We start from the raw sequence: 17,495 nt of genomic DNA, 5'->3' as shown, positions 1-17,495 counted from the left end.
TATCTAAGTCATCAAACTTGTGAGCATAGAGTTGTTCATAATTTTTTTTTCTATATTGATTTTTATTTATAAACAAATCCACATAAAATAAGTCCAGATGGTAGCAGAGGCAGCTTGCTGCTGACTTGCTTACAAAGGAAGCAAATGGACAGCAGAGTGGGCGGAGCCAGACTCCAGCCTGAAGACCTCCCCTCCCATTCACTTTAGGGCTTCCTGGGCCTAAAATCATTGGGCCCAATCTTCTTCTAAAGCATTTCTGGCCAGAGCAAGAACCTGGTGTTGGGGACAGACTGTCTGTGGACAGGGTAGGGCAGGGGCTCACATTCCCTTAGATGAGGCTCGGAGCTGCAAAAAGCCCAGTGGAGGAAGGGAGGAGAAGGTGACAGCGACCCTCTCCTCCCCATGGTGAATGATGTGGTCAAGGCTCCGTGGTCTGTCTACCCCAAAAGCAAGTACCCTAGGGTGGTATCCTCTGAAAAGAGGCCAGGGTAGGCCATTCTCCCACCTCCTTAAACGCAAGCTCCAAGGTGCAAGGACTATGAACTGGAGGGCTTGTCAAGTGCCAGAAACAATAAATTAACAATAAGAAAAGATCTTTTTTTAAAAAAGGTAGAGGTTTGCACCATCATTTTGGAGTCTAGAAAGCTGGTGGGGAGAAGGCAGGAGCTATGGGGCAATGGGGTATCACACTAGGCCTAGCAGGTGGTGAGGGGACTGGGCACCACTGCCAGTTCAAGGCTCTGTCTTCCAAGGTCCCAGGGTTGGCTCCTTCCTCCATCACTTGGAAGGTGACCAGTCTAGACTCCTGGGGAGAGGCTGGCCAGACTTGAGAAATAAATACAGGGGACCTCAGAGCCGAGGCAGGGCTGAGAGGAAGAGCAGTGCCAGCCCCGGGCCCCATGTTCTCCCCTCTTCAGTCCTTCATGGAAGGACGCATCTTGGCAGGAGAGGGTAGTGGTGGCTCCATACAGCCTCCTGGAGTCTTGAGGAGGCCCGAAATCCCACTGAGGCACCCGAGCATGGGCTGACCACCCTCTTTCACAGGGGAAGAGCACCCCACCTGCTTGACCACTCAGTTGTCTAGGATGCACCTCCCTGCTCAGAATTTGCCCTGCTTCAGCCAGTCAACGTGGTAGGAGAGCTCGAGTGCCGGCCCCAGCTTCAGCCCCATGTACTTCATCATCACGTCACTGCGCAGCAGAAGCAAGGCCTTGCCGTCGATCTCACGTTTGCGAAAGAGGTCAGCGTGGGGTCCAAGCTGAGGATCAGCACCCCGAACAAACTGCATCACGTCTTCGACTGTCCACGAGGAAGGGTCCCGGCCACTCAGACGCGAGCCATCCCGGCATTCCAGGTATCGATCTGACCCCCGGAACACAGCCTGTGCGCAGCTGAGCCTGTGCTCTGTGGGAGCCCACAGGATGGAAGCAAGGGCCGGTATGCTGGGCTCGAAGATCTTAGGAGGTGCTGACAAGGTTGTTGGGATTCAAGGCAGTGTCCATCGGATCTGAGTGAGGTTCCAGGAACCGGGCCTGGCTATTTCCCAGGACAAAGGTTTCACCTGGTAGGTACCTGTCGTGGCTGTGGCTGTACTCTGTGGCAGTGACAAGTAACTCTGCATAAAGGGCTGGTTGCCAAACAGATTGTCACTACGAAGGTTGTGGCAGAGTTTCTCCAGGAAGCAGAGGACGTAGGTGATGCTGTTGACTACTGGGAGGTTGAGGATGTGCTGCTCCCGGTCAAAGACGGCTGAGATAACCTCACCACCGTGGCCCTGTTTGAGGAAGCTGAAGACAGTTTTCTGGTGATAAGCACAGTCGATGCAAGCCTGGACAGCCTGCTGCAACACCACAGAAGCGCGGGCTGGCCCAAAATGGTCAGGGAGCTGCTGGACCTTCTTCTTATCTAAATGGGGGCCTGTGTTGCCGTTCTTGTTCAAGTAAATACAAACTGTGGGGGCCTGCATGGCTGAGCTGGGAATAGTGGCAGCACCTTGGGGCACAGTGCTGGTATCCGGTTCAGGGGTGCTGGTTGTTGGTGAGGTGGGTGGTGGGTTCAGCAAAGTCTGAGGTTTTCTCTTACTGCCAGGTTTGGGACCCCTCTTCTTTGGGAATTTCAAAGGTTCAGCTGACTTAGATGGGGTAGAGATGGGATGGGGAATTAGGGTCTTGGGTGTCCGGCCCCATTTCTTTCCTGGTTTACGCCCCTTCTGCCCCGGTTGATGCTCCAAGATAGTTTTGGTGCTGCTGTGGGTGCTGGGCTTCTCAGTGTTCACATCAGATGCAGGATAGGGATTTTTTGGAATCATGACTTTTTTTTTTTTTTATAACTTTTATTAAGCTTCAAGTGAACGTTTACAAATCCAATCAGTCTGTCACATATAAGTTTACATACATCTCACTCCCTACTCCCACTTGCTCTCCCCCTCTTGAGTCAGCCCTGTCAGTCTCTCCTTTCTTGACAATTTTGCCGGCTTCCCTCTCTCTCTATCCTCCTGTCCCCCCTCCAGACAAGAGTTGCCAACACAATCTCAAGTGTCCACCTGATATAATTAGCTCACTCTTCATCAGCATCTCTCTTCCACCCGCTGACCAGTCTCTTTCATGTCTGATGAGTTGTCTTCGGGGATGGTTCCCGTCCTGTGCCAACAGAAGGTCTGGGGAGCATGGCCGCCAGGATTCCTCTAGTCTCAGTCAGACCATTAAGCTTGGTCTTTTTATGAGAATTTGGGGTCTGTATCCCACTGATCTCCTGCTCCCTCAGGAGTCCTCTGCTGTGCTCCCTGTCAGGGCAGTCATCGATTGTGGCCGGGCACCAACTAGTTCTTCTGGTCTCAGGATGATGTAGGTCTCTGGTTCATGTGGCTCTTTCTGTCTCTTGGGCTCTTAGTTGTCGTGTGGCCTTGGTGTTCTTCATTTTCCTTTGCTCCAGGTGAGTTGAGACTAATTGATGCATCTTAGATGGCCGCTTGTTAGCATTTAAGACCCCACATTTCAAAGTGGGATGCAGAATGATTTCATAATAGAATTATTTTGCCAATTGACTTAGAAGTCCCCGCAAACCATGTTCCCCATACCCCCGCGCTTCCTCCGCTGACCTTTGAAGCATTCATTTTATCCCGGAAACTTCTTTGCTTTTGGTCCAGTCCAATTGAGCTGACCTTCCATGTATTGAGTGTTGTCTTTCCCTTCACCTAAAGCAGTTATCTACTGATTAATCAATAAAAAACCCTCTCCCACCCTCCCTCCCTCCCTCCCCCCCTCGTAACCACAAAAGTATGTGTTCTTCTCAGGTTTACTATTTCTCAAGATTTTATAATAGTGGTCTTATACAATATTTGTCCTTTTGCCTCTGACTAATTTCGCTCAGCATAATGCCTTCCAGGTTCCTCCATGTTATGAAATGTTTCAGAGATTCGTCACTGTTCTTTATCGATGCGTAGTATTCCATTGTGTGAATATACCACAATTTATTTAACCATTCATCCGTTGATGGACACCTTGGTTGCTTCCAACTTTTTGCTATTGTAAACAGAGCTGCAATAAACATGGGTGTGCATATATCTGTTTGTATGAAGGCTCTTGTATCTCTAGGGTATATTCCCAGGAGTGGGATTTCTAGGTTGTATGGTAGTTCTATTTCTAACTGTTTAAGATAACACCAGATAGATTTCCAAAGTGGTTGTACCATTTTACATTCCCACCAGCAGTGTATAAGAGTTCCAATCTCTCCGCAGCCTCTCCAACATTTATTATTTTGTGTTTTTTGGATTAATGCCAGCCTTGCTGGTGTGAGATGAAATCTCATCGTAGTTTTAATTTGCATTTCTCTAATGGCTAATGATCGAGAGCATTTTCTCATGTATCTGTTGGCTGCCTGAATATCTTCTTTAGTGAAATGTGTGTTCATATCCTTTGCCCACTTCTTGATTGGGTTGTTTGTCTTTTTGTGGTTGAGTTTTGACAGAATCATGTAGATTTTAGAGATCAGGCGCTGGTCGGAGATGTCATAGCTGAAAATTCTTTCCCAGTCTGTAGGTGGTCTTTTTACTCTTTTGGAGAAGTCTTTTTAGATGAGCATAGGTGTTTGATTTTTAGGAGCTCCCAGTTATTGGGTTTCTCTTCATCATTTTTGGTAATGTTTTGTATTCTGTTTATACCTTGTATTAGGGCTCCTAGGGTTGTCCCAATTTTTTCTTCCATGATCTTTATCGTTTTAGTCTTTATGTTTAGGTCTTTGATCCACTTGGAGTTAGTTTTTGCGCATCGTGTGAGGTATGGGTCCTGTTTCATTTTTTTGCAAATGGATATCCAGTTATGCCAGCACCATTTGTTAAAAAGTCTATCTTTTCCCCAATTAACTGACACTGGTCCTTTGTCAAATATCAGCTGCTCATACGTGGATGGATCTATGTCTGGGTTCTCAATTCTGTTCCATTGGTCTATGTACCTGTTGTTGTACCAGTACCAGGCTGTTTTGACTACTGTGGCTGTATAATAGCTTCTGAAGTCAGGTAAAGTGAGGCCTCCCACTTTCTTCTTTTTCAGTAGTGCTTTGTTTATCCGGGGCTTCTTTCCCTTCCATATGAAATTGGTGATTTGTTTCTCTATCCCCTTAAAATATGACATTGGAATTTGGATCGGAAGTGCGTTAAATGTATAGATGGCTTTTGGTAGAATAGACATTTTTACTATGTTAAGTCTTCCTATCCATGAGCAGGGTATGTTTTTCCACTTAAGTATGTCCTTTTGAATTTCTTGTAGTAGAGCTTTGTAGTTTTCTTTGTATAGGTCTTTTACATCCTTGGTAAGATTTATTCCTAAATATCTTATCTTCTTGGGGGCTACTGTGAATGGTATTGATTTGGTGATTTCCTCTTCGGTGTTCTTTTTGTTGATGTAGAGGAATCCAAGTGATTTTTGTATGTTTATTTTATAACCTGAGGCTCTGCCAAACTCTTCTATTAGTTTCAGTAGTTTTCTGGAGGATTCCTTAGGGTTCTCTGTGTATATAATCATGTCATCTGCAAACAGTGATAACTTTACTTCTTCCTTGCCAATCCAGATACCTTTTATTTCTTTGTCTAGCCTAATTGCCCTGGCTAGGACTTCCAGCACGATGTTGAATAAGAGCGGTGATAAAGGGCATCCTTGTCTGGTTCCCGTTCTCAAGGGAAATGCTTTCAGGTTCTCTCCATTTAGAGTGATATTGGCTGTTGGCTTTGCATAGATGCCCTTTATTATGTTGAGGAATTTTCCTTCAATTCCTATTTTGGTAAGAGTTTTTATCATAAATGGATGCTGGACTTTGTGAAATGCCTTTTCTGCATCAATTGATAAGATCATGTGGTTTTTGTCTTTTGTTTTATTTATGTGATGGATTACATTAATGGTTTTTCTGATATTAAACCAGCCTTGCATACCTGGTATAAATCCCACTTGATCAGGGTGAATTATTTTTTTGATGTGTTGTTGGATTCTATTGGCTAGAATTTTGTTGAGGATTTTTGCATCAATGTTCATGAGGGATATAGGTCTATAATTTCCTTTTTTGTAATGTCTTTACCTGGTTTTGGTATCAGGGAGATGGTGGCTTCATAGAATGAGTTCGGTAGTATTCCGTCATTTTCTATGCTTTGGAATACCTTCAGAAGTAGTGGTGTTAACTCTTCTCTGAAAGTTTGGTAGAACTCTGCTGTGAAGCCGTCCGGGCCAGGGCTTTTTATTGTTGGAAGTTTTTTGATTACCGTTTCAATCTCTTTTTTTGTTATGGGTCTATTTAGTTGTTCTACTTCTGAATGTGTTAGCTTAGGTAGGTAGTGTTTTTCCAGGAATTCATCCATTTCTCCTAGGTTTTCAAATTTGTTAGAGTACAATTTTTCATAATAATCTGAAATGATTCTTTTAATTTCATTTGGTTCTGTTGTGATGTGGTCCTTCTCGTTTCTTATTCGGGTTATTTGTTTCCTTTCCTGTATTTCTTTAGTCAGTCTAGCCAATGGTTTATCAATTTTGTTAATTTTTTCAAAGAACCAGCTTTTGGCTTTGTTAATTCTTTCAATTGTTTTTAAAAAAATTTTTTTTTTTTTTTAATTCATTTAGTTCAGCTCTAATTTTTATTATTTGTTTTCTTCTGGAGCCTGATGGATTCTTTTGTTGCTCAATTTCTATTTGTTCAAGTTGTAGGGACAGTTCTCTGATTTTGGCTCTTTCTTCTTTTTGTATGTGTGCATTTATCGATATAAATTGGCCTCTGAGCACTGCTTTTGCTGTGTCCCAGAGGTTTTGATAGGAAGTATTTTCATTCTCGTTGCTTTCTATGAATTTCCTTATTCCCTCCTTGATGTCTTCTATAACCCAGTCTTTTTTCAGGAGGGTATTGTTCATTTTCCAAGTATTTGATTTGTTTTCCCTAGTTTTTCTGTTATTGATCTCTAGTTTCATTGCCTTGTGGTCTGAGAAGATGCTTTGTAATATTTCGATGTTTTGGACTCTGCAAAGGTTTGTTTTATGACCTAATATGTGGTCTATTCTAGAGAATGTTCCATGTGCGCTACAAAAAAAAGTATATTTTGCAGCAGTTGGGTGGAGAGTTCTGTATAAGTCAATGAGGTCAAGTTGGTTGATTGTTGTAATTAGATCTTCCGTGTCTCTATTGAGCTTCTTACTGGATGTCCTGTCCTTCTCCGAAAGTGGTGTGTTGAAGTCTCCTACTATAATTGTGGAGGTATCTATCTCACTTTTCAATTCTGTTAAAATTTGATTTATGTGTCTTGCAGGCCTGTCATTGGGTGCATATATATTTAATATGGTTATGTCTTCCTGATCAATTGTCCCTTTTATCATTATATAGTGTCCTTCTTTATCCTTTGTGGTGGATTTAAGTCTAAAGTCTATTTTGTCAGAAATTAATATTGCTACTCCTCTTCTTTTTTGCTTATTGTTTGCTTGATATACTTTTTTCCATCCTTTGAGTTTTAGTTTGTTTGTGTCTCTAAGTCTAAGGTGTGTCTCTTGTAGGCAGCATATAGATGGATCGTGTTTCTTTATCCAGTCCGTGACTCTCTGTCTCTTTATTGGTGCATTTAGTCCATTTACATTCAGGGTAATTATAGATAAATAAGTTTTTAGTGCTGTCATTTTGATGCCTTTTTATGTGTGTTGTTGACAATTTCATTTTTCCACATACTTTTTTGTGCTGAGGCGTTTTTCTTAGTAAATTGTGAGATCCTCATTTTCATAGTGTTTGACTTTATGTTAGTTGAGTCGTTATGTTTTTCTTGGCTTTTATCTTGAGTTATAGAGTTGTTATACCTTTTTGTGGTTACCTTATTATTTACCCCTATTTTTCTAAGTAAAAACCTAACTTGTATTGTTCTATATCGCCTTGTATCACTCTCCATATGGCAGTTCTATGCCTCCTGTATTTAGTCCCTCTTTTTGATTATTGTGATCTTTTACCTATTGACTTCCATGATTCCCTGTTATGTGTATTTTTTTTAATTAATCTTAATTTGTTTGTTTTTGTGATTTCCCTATTTGAGTTGATATCAGGACGTTCTGTTTTGTGACCTTGTGTTGTGCTGATATCTGATATTATTGGTTCTCTGACCAAACAATATCCTTTAGTATTTCTTGTAGCTTTGGTTTGGTTTTTGTAAATTCTCTAAACTTGTGTTTGTGTGTAAATATCTTAATTTCGCCTTCATATTTCAGAGAGAGTTTTGCTGGATATATGATCCTTGGCTGGCAGTTTTTCTCCTTCAGTGTTCTGTATATGTCGTCCCATTCCCTTCTTGCCTGCATGGTTTCTGCTGAGTAGTCTGAACTTATTCTTATTGATTCTCCCTTGAAGGAAACCTTTCTTTTCTCCCTGGCTGCTTTTAAAATTTTCTGTTTATCTTTGGTTTTGGTGAGTTTGATGACAATATGTCTTGGTGTTTTTCTTTTTGGATCAATCTTAAATGGGGTTCAATGAGCATCTTGGATAGATATCCTTTCGTTTTTCATGATGTCAGGGAAGTTTTCTGTCAGGAGTTCTTCAACTATTTTCTCTGTCTCCCCTCCCTGTTCTGGGACTCCAATCACCCGCAGGTTATCCTTCTTGATAGAGTCCCACATAATTCTTAGGGTTTCTTCATTTTTTTTAATTCTTTTATCTGATTTTTTTTCAGCTATGTTGGTGTTGATTCCCTGGTCCTCCAGATGTCCCAGTCTGCATTCTAATTCCTCGAGTCTGCTCCTCTGACTTCCTATTGCGTTGTCTAATTCTGTAATTTTATTGTTAATCTTTTGGATTTCTACATGTTGTCTCTCTATGGATTCTTGCAACTTATTAATTTTTCCAGTATGTTCTTGAATAATCTTTTTGAGTTCTTCAACAGTTTTATCGGTGTGTTCCTTGGCTTTTTCTGCAGTTATCCTAATTTCCTTTGTGATATCTTCAAGCATTCTGTAAATTAGTTTTTTATATTCTGTATCTGATAATTCCAGGATTGTATCTTCATTTGGGAAAGATTTTGATTCTTTTGTTTGGGGGGTTGGAGAAGCTATCATGGTCTGCTTCTTTAAGTGGTTTGATATGGATTGTTGTCTCCGAGCCATCACTGGGAAACTAGTTTTTCCAGAAAATCCGCTAAAAAAAAAAAATGCAGTCAGATCCCTATCAGAGTTCTCCCTCTGGCTCAGGCTATTCGGATGTTAATGAAGCCGCCTGGGGAGGGTGGGGGAGGGAACAGAGAGATAGGAGAGTAGCCCCTCAGAATATAGCCAGAGTTGCTTGTCTTGCTTGGAATGACTATTATATCTGAGATTCCCGCCGGCGCGTCGCCTATGCGTGCTGGCTGTGTGGAGATTGCCCCCGGGGGGTCTGGCCCGCTGGAGTCACGTTCAGATCCTCCGCTTCCAGCCCTACGCCCAGCGTCAAGGCTCCCCTACTGGGACGGTGCACTCTCTACTCCAAAATCAGTCGCTGCCTCCCGGGTACTTCTCATCCCTCCAGCCGCGTGCCGTGCCGCCTCCGCGAACCAGTTGGGCCGCCTCCCGGGGTTAGTTCAGATGGGTGGAGCAGCTCCCCGTGCTTGTGCCGTGACCGAGTGTCCCGGCTGGGACGCTGTTCTCCCTGCTCCAATACCAGTCGCTGCCTCCCGGGGACTTCTCCTACCGGCTGCGTCCCACGCCGCCCGCGCGACCCGGCTGGGCCCCTTCCCGGGGTTAGTTCAGGGGGGTGGAGCAGGTCTCCGTGTTTATGCCGTACCTGCGTCCAGTCCAAATCCCGGCGGGACAGTTCTCCGGCTGGGACGCTGCTCTTCCTGCTCCAAGACCAGTCACTGCCTCCGGGGATTTCTCCTACCAGCTGCGTCCCACGCCGCCCGTGGAACCGGCTGGTCCCCCTCCCGGGGTTAGTTCAGGGGGGTGGAGCAGCTCTCTGTACTTGTGCCATACCTGACTGGTACACTGGCTGCAGGCTCTGGAAACAATCGCTGCTTCCCCGTATTAGTTCGTTCTCCGTGTCTAAATCTGTGTTTGTTGTTCAGGGTTCGTAGATTGTTATGTATGTGATCGATTCGCTTGTTTTTCCGTGTCTTTGTTGTAAGAGGGATCCGAGGTAGCGTCTGCCTAGTCCGCCATCTTGGCTCCGCCTCGGAATCATGACTTTTGTGCCAGACGGCTGTAGGTTGTCTCCAGTCAAAAAACACCAGCCCACAAGGAAGATGTCCCGGGAGTCGAAGCGGCACCAGTAGTCAAAGGCCCCTCGCCACGCATCAAAAGTGACGAGCACCTCAGAGCGCCGCACCTCCCCAATAGTGGCTGGGCAGATGAAATGAGGGTTCTTTCTGTCCACAGCTTCTGGCTTCATTCCCACTTTGAAGAAGTTGTGGGAAGGAGATGGTGGTTCCTTGTGGAAAATCCTGATGGGAGCCATCTCTGCTCCATTTAATGTCTTCAAAAGGAACATGGGCCAAGAGGAAGCATTCAGCCGAAAACCCAGAGGAGGCTGCAGCATACCCCCATTCTTCTCACAGTTCCCAATAGGCTGGATTTCAGCTGAGTCAACCAGTCGCCAGAAGTCATTCTTGTTGTCACTTCCATCAAGGCACAAGCGAAGGCGGGCATCTGTCAGTCCAACTACTGTGGCAATACAGATGGATGTGGTGTTCCTGGGGTCCTGTGCTTCCAATTTCATGCTGATCTTGAATTCATTGCTTGGAGGTGTGTAGGACTTGACATTGGGATGTAGACTCTGATAGGTGACCATATTTGTGTTTCCTAACATCATTCCAGTCTATTACACTAGGCTGCATAGTTGATGGACTAGAACTGGTCAAGGAGTTAAGAGGCTTGGGATTTATCCCTGGATCCACCAATACCTTGCTCTGACCTCAAGCAAGTTAGCTCCTCTGCATGTTAATGTCTCCATCTTTTTGAGGATCTGATTTTTGGACGATACCATCAGCTATACCAAATAGGACATTGTTCCTCCTTAGCAAGATGGAGAAATCTGCGGGCGCGGCAGCAGCGACACGGGGCGCTGCGAGGCTCACTCCCTTCCCGCCGCCATGTTTCCGCTTCATAATTTTTTTTATTCTTTTAATGTCCATGGATTGAATTGTGTCCCCCAAAAGGATATGTTGAACTCCTAATCCCTGTACCTGTGAATGTCACCTTGTTTGGAAATAGGGTCTTTGAAGACATTATCCATTAAGTTAACATGAGGTCATACCAGGGTAGGTCCTGATCTCATTTGAGTGGTGACCTTATAAAAGAGAAGCAACAGAGACAAAAGATATCCATGTGATGACAGAGTTTGCTACAGCTGCAAGCCAAGAATCACCAGGGGCTCCAGGAGCTGGGAGAGAAAGAAGAGATCTTCCCCTAGAGCCTTTGGAGAGAATATGGCCATGCCAGCACCCTGAATTCAGTTGACAGGGTGAGACAGAATGGTGAGACAACGAAGCTCTGTTCTTATAAGCTGCCTACTTTATGGTACTATGTTATGGAACCCATAGGGAACACTCTGTTATAAGTATGTACTACCCATGAAGCAATATATTACTATTTGAAAGTGGAGTTACATTAATTGTAAATATACATTGTAAACTCTAGGGAAACCATTAAAAATTTTTTTTTTAGTGACCAACTCTAGAAATATTTTTATTAAAGTCAAAAATAAGAAAAGGATATGCACCAACACCACTATATATAACATTATTTAGACTGAAGTACTAGCCAATTAAAATAGGAAAGAGGAATACATATTGGAAGGGAGGAGGTGAAAATATCACTCTTCACAAATAATGTGATTTTTAAACTTGGAAAACCAGCAATTAATTGAAAACTACTATAAACAATAGTTCAGGAAGGTGAGTGCTACAAAATTAACATGTAGAAATAATATATATATAGACAACAACCAATTAGATGGTATATGAAAGACTCCATTTATAATAGCAATAATACATTTTCTAGAACGAACCTAACAAGAAATGTGCAAGGCCTATAAGAAGAAAACATTATAAAAAAATTTAAAGCATAATTGATATGCTAGGAGGACAGAAAATGGAATCATATAAAATACTCAACTAAAACCAGAGAAAGCAGAAAACACGAGGAAGGAAACAAAATAAAACAAAACAACAAAGAACAAGTGCAAAGAGAAAAGAGCTACAAATTGGTTTAAATGTGCCCATTAAAAGACAATGACTGTCTTAGTTACCTAGTGCTGCTATAACAGAAATACCACAGGTGGATGGCTTTAGCAAAGAGAAAATTATTCTCTTGTGGGCTAGTAGGCTAGAAGTCCAAATTCAGGGCGTCAGTTGCAGGGGAAGGCTTTCTCTCTCTCTGTTAGCTCCGGAGGAATGTCCTGGTCATCAATCTTCCCCTGGTCTAGAAGCTTCTCAGCACAGGGACCCTGGGTCCAAAGGAGGTCCCCCCATCTCTCTGCTCACTTCTCTTTTTTGTCTCAAAAGAGATTGACTTAAAATACAATCTAAAGTAGATTGAATCCTGCCTGATTAATGTAACTGCCCATAATCCCACCTGGTCAACACCATAGAGATAGGATTTACAACACAAAGAAAAATCACATCAGATGACAAAAAGGTGGTCAATCACACAATATTGGGAATCATGGCCTAGCCAAGTTGACAGACATTTTGGGGGGACATAATTCAATCCATGACAGCGATTATCAGAGTGGATTAAAAAAAAACCAACTGTATTTTGTCACACCTTAAATATAAAGACACAGATAGATTTACAGGAAAGGAATGAAGAAAGATATACCATGATAACACTAATTAAAAGAAAGCTGGAGTAGCTATATTAATTTCAAAGCAAGGAAAATTATCAGGGACAAAGACGAATATTACATAATGACAAAATGGTCAATTCTAAAAAAAGATGTAACAATTAATTGATTTTTGAATGTTGAACCAGCTTTGCATACCTGGGTTGATTTCTGGGTTCTCTGTTCTATGGTTCCAACTTATAGCAACTCTATGTACAACAGAACGAAACACTGCCCAGTCCTGTGCCATCCTCACAATCGTTGCTATGCTTGAGCCCGTTCTTGCAGTCACTGTGTCAATCCATCTCATTGAGGGTCTTCCTTTTTTTTTGCTGACCCTCTAATTTACCACACATGATGTCCTCCTCCAGGGATTTGTCCCTCCTGGTGACATGTCCAAAATATGTAATATGAGGTCTCACCATCCTCGATTGAAAGGAGCATTCTGGCTGTACTTCTCCCAGAAGAGATTTGTTCGTTCTTCTGGCAGTCCATGGTATATTCAATATTCTTTGCCAACACTGTAACTCAAAGGTATCAATTCTTCTGCTGTTTTCCTAATTCATTGCCCAGCTTTCACATGCGTATGAGGTGTACCTTAATCTTCAAAGTGACATCTTTGCTTTTAACACTTTAAAGAGGCCTTTTGCAGCAGATTTGCCCAATGCAATGTCATTTATTTCTTGACTGCTGCTTCCATGGGCATTGAATGTGAATCCAAGTAAAATGAAATCCTTGACAACTTCAATATTTTCTCCCTCTATCATAATGTTGCTTATTCGTCCTGTTGTGAAGGTTTTTGTTTTCTTTAAGTTGAGGTGCAATCCATACTGAAGGCTGTGGTCTTTTATCTTCATCAGAAAGTGCTTCAAGTCCTCTTCATTTTCAGCTAGCAAGGTTGTGTCATCTGCATATCACAGGTAGTTAATGAGCCTTCCTTCAATCCTGATGACAAGTTCTTCTTCATACAGTTCAGCTTCTGTCTTAGTAATATCAGAATAACCACAAGTGGATAACTTCAACAAAGAGAAATTTATTCTCACACAGTCTAGCAGGCTACAAGCCCAAATTCAGGGCATCAACTCCAGGGAAGGCTTTTTCTCTGTCAGCTCTAGAGGAAAGTCCTTGTCATAAATCATCCCTGGTGGAACAGCTTCTCAGGCACAGGACCTCGGGTCCAAAGGACATCCTGTGCTCCCAGTGCTCCTTTCTTGGTGGTATGAGGTCCCCCAACTCTCTGCTCACTTCTGTTTCCTTTTATCTCTTGAGAGATAAAAGGTGGTGCAGGCCACACACCCAGGAAACTCCCTTTACATTGCATCAGGGATGTGACCTGGTAAGGGTGTTACATCTCCACTCTAATCCTCTTCAACATAATCTAATCTTGCTTCATTAACCATAGACAGAGATTAGGATTTATAACACACAGGAAAATTACATCAATCACAAAATGGAGGACAACCACAGAACACTGGGAATCATGGCCTAACCAAGTTGACACGTATTTTTGGGGACACAATTCAATTCATGACAGTTTCTCGTGTTATTTGCTCAGCATACAGGTTGAATAAGTATGGTGAAAGGATACAACCCTGACACACACATTTCCTGATTTTAAAGCACGCACTTTCCCCCCGTTCTGTTCAAATGACTGCCTCTTGGTCTATGTACAGGTTCCTCATGAGCACAATTAAGTACTTGTTCTGGAATTCCCATTCTTCACAATGTTATCCTAATTTGTTATGATCCACAGTCGAATGCCTTTGTATAGTCAATAAAACATAGCTAAACATCTTTCTGGTGTTCTCTGCTTTCAGCCAAGATCCACTTGACATCAGCAATGATATTCTTCATTCCATGTCCTCTTCTGAATCCTGCTTGAATATCTGTCAGTGCCCTGCCCATGTACTGCTGCAACCATTTTTGAATGATCTTCAGCATAATTTTGCTTGCATGTGATATCAATGATATTATTCGATAATTTCTGCATTCTGTTGGATCATCCTTCTTTGAATGGGCACATATATGGATCTCTTCCAGTTGGTTAGCCAGGTAGCAATCTTCCAAATTTCTTGGCATAGACAAGTGAGGGCTTCTAACGTTGCATCTGTTTGTTCAAATATCTCAACTGATATTCCATCAATTCCTGGAGCCTTGTTTTTCACGGATGCCTTCAATACAGCTTGGACTTCTTCCTTCAGTATCATCACTTCGTGATTGTATTCTACCTACTGAAATGGTTGAATATTGACCAATTCTTTGTGGTACAGTGACTCTGTGTATTCCTTCCATCTTCTTTTGATGCTCCCTGTTGCTGTTGTTGTCAGGTGCTGTCGAATCAGTTCTGACTCACAGAGACCCTATGTACCATAGAACGAAACACTGTCCGGTTCTGTGCCATGTTCAGAATCGTTGTTATGCTTGAACCCATTGTTGCAGCCGCTGCGTCAATCCATCTTGTTGAGGGTCTTCCTCTTTTCTGCTGACCCTGTAATTTACCAAGCATGATGTCCTTCTCCAGGGACTGATCCCTCCTGACAACATATCCAAAATATCTAAGACGAAGTCTTGTCATCCTTGCTTCTAAGGAGCATTCTTGGCTGTACTTCTTCCAAGACAGATTTGTTCTTTCTTTTGGCAGTCCGTGGTATATTCAATATTCTTTGCCAACACAATTCAAAGGCATCAATTCTTCTTTTGTCCTTGTTATTCACTGTCCAGCTTTCACATGCCTATGATGCAATTGAAAACACCATGGCTTGGGTTAGGTGCACCTTAGTCTTCAAGGTGACATCTTTGTTTTTCAACACTTTAAAGAGGTCCTTTGCAGCAGATTTGTCCAAAGCAATGTGTCTTTTCATTTCTTGACTGCTGCTTCTATGGGTGTTGATTGTGGATCCAAGAAAAATGAAATCCTTGACAATTTGAATCTTTTCTCCGTTTATCATGATGTTGCTTATTGGTCTAGTTGTGAAGATTTTTGTTTTATCTTGAGGTGTAATCCATACTAAAGGGTGTGATCTTTGATCTTTATCAGTTGATGCTTCCTACATCATTCAATTTTTTGTTCATAGAATCCTTCAATATTACAACTCAAGTCTTGAATTTTTTCTTCAGTTCTTTCAGCTTGAGAAATGTCAAGCATGTTCTTTCCTTTTGGTTTTCTAACTCCAGGCCTTTCACTTCTCATAATACTTTGTCTTATTGAGTTGCCCTTTGAAATCTCCTGCTCACCTCTTTTATTTCATCATTTCTTCCATTTGCTTTAGGTACTTGTCATGGATTAAATTGTTTCCCCCCAAAATATCTGTCAACTTGGCTAGGTCATGATTCCCAGTATTGTATGATTGTCCACCATTTTGTCATCTGATGTGATTTCCCTGTGTGTTGTAAATTCTATCACTATGATGTAATAAGATAGATTAGTGGCAATTACAAGATTAGATAGTGTTTTAAGCCAATCTCTTTTGAGATATAAAAGAAAGACGCAAGCAGGGAGACATGGGGACCTCGTATTTCCAAGAAAGCAATGCCAGGAGAAGAGCGTGTCCTTTGGACCTTAGGTTCTTGCACTGAGATGCTCCCAGACCAAGCGAATACTGATGACAAGACCTTCCTCCAGAGCTGACAGAGAGAGAAAGCCTTTACCTGGAGCTGAAGCCCTGGATCTGGACCGGTAGCCTATTAGACTGTGAGAGAATAAATTTCTCTTTCTTAAAGCCATCCACTTGTGATATTTCTGTTATAGCAGCATTAGATGACCAAGACAGTACTCTACGTTCAAGACCAAGTTTCAGAGTCTCTTCTGACATCCATTTTGGTCTTTTCCTTCTTTCCTGTCTTTTTAATAACCTTTTGCTTTCTTTATGTATGATGTCCTTGATGTCATCTCACAACTTGTCTGGTCTTTGGTCATTAGTGCTCAGTCAAATCTATCCTTGAGATGGTCTCTAAATTTGGATGGAATATACTGAAGGTCATAGTTTTCACAGAAGGTTGTACAATTCCATCCATAACAGAGTATTCCCAATTCTTCCCTCCTTTCCATTACATTTTTGTCATACATTTCACTTATACATAAGCTATAATCATTCACTATATATTTTTTATATTGTTGCTATTGTTAATTTGAGCAAACTGTTATCAGTTAGATCAGTTAGGAATAAAATATTTTATCTTCATTTATTTCTTCTTGACTACTCTTTCTTTATGTAAGTGCAACTGTCTGACCTATATAATTTTCCTTTTTTCTGAAGAACTTCTTTTAACATTTCTTGCAAGATAAATTCCCTCAATATCTGTTTGTCTGAGAAAGTCTTTATTTCTTCACTTCTGAAGGATAATTTCGCTGGTTACAGATTTCTAGGCTTTTTTTTTTTTTTTTCTTTTCAGCACTTTATAAATATTTCACTCCACTCGATTCCTCCTTGCATGGTTTCTGAAGAGAAACACAATGTAATTCTTACCCTTATTCCTCTATATGTAAGATGTCTCTCTCCACACTGCATGTGACTTCTTTCAGGTTTTTTTTTTTCCTTTGATTTTCTGCAGTTTAGCTGAAGCTTTTGTTTGTTTGTTTGTTTTTTAGTATTTTTCCTGCTTTGGTGTTCTCTGAGCTTTCTGAATCTGTCATTGGGTGTCTGTCAACAATTTTGGAAAATTCTCAGCCGTTATTACATCAAAGAGCTCTTCTTTTGTCTCTTTTTTCTCCTTCTGTTATTCCCGTATGTTACACCTTTTGTAATTGTCCCACAGTTTTTGGATTTTCTGTTCCATTTTTGTGTTTTTCATCTTTTTTTTCCTCTTTGCTTTATTGATTCTTTTCTCAGTCATGTCTAGTTTACTGATGAGCCCATAAAAGGCATTCTTCATTTCTCTTGCAGTGTTTTTGCTTTCTAGCATTTTCTTTTGCTTATTTCTTAGAGTTTCCATCTGTTCTTGCATGTTGTTTGCTTTCCATTAGAACCCCGGTGGCTCAGTGGTTAAGAGCTTGGCTGTCAACCAAAAGGGGGGCAGTTCAAATCCACCAGCTGCTCCATGGAAACCCTATGGGGCAGTTCTACTCTTTCCTATAGGGTTGCTATGAGTTGCTATGTGTAAATTAGTCATTGTTGCTATTGTTAGGTGCCGGCGAGTCGATTCTGACTCATAGCGACCCTAGGTACAACAGGACAAAACACTGCCCAGTCCTGCACCTCACAATT

At 41.9% G+C, this 17,495-nt stretch overlaps 1 protein-coding gene across 1 annotated transcript; it reads right to left on the bottom strand.

Moving 5' to 3' along the window:
- Nucleotides 1-872: 872 nt before the first annotated feature.
- On the bottom strand, nucleotides 873-10,715 carry LOC100654532 (polycomb protein SCMH1-like). Its single transcript, XM_064279967.1, is given in 6 exon segments — nucleotides 873-1,371; nucleotides 1,374-1,461; nucleotides 1,464-1,606; nucleotides 1,609-2,310; nucleotide 3,240; nucleotides 9,655-10,715. Coding segments are annotated over 6 exon segments (1,830 nt in total). The 5' UTR covers nucleotides 10,279-10,715; the 3' UTR covers nucleotides 873-1,099.
- Between the last annotated feature and the right edge of the window lie 6,780 nt (nucleotides 10,716-17,495).

Source organism: Loxodonta africana, chromosome 1 (assembly GCF_030014295.1).
Source record: "Loxodonta africana isolate mLoxAfr1 chromosome 1, mLoxAfr1.hap2, whole genome shotgun sequence".
Classification (NCBI taxonomy): Eukaryota; Metazoa; Chordata; class Mammalia; order Proboscidea; family Elephantidae; genus Loxodonta; species Loxodonta africana.
Note: the sequence above shows the minus strand (reverse complement) of the source record. Positions and strands in the feature narration are given on the sequence as shown.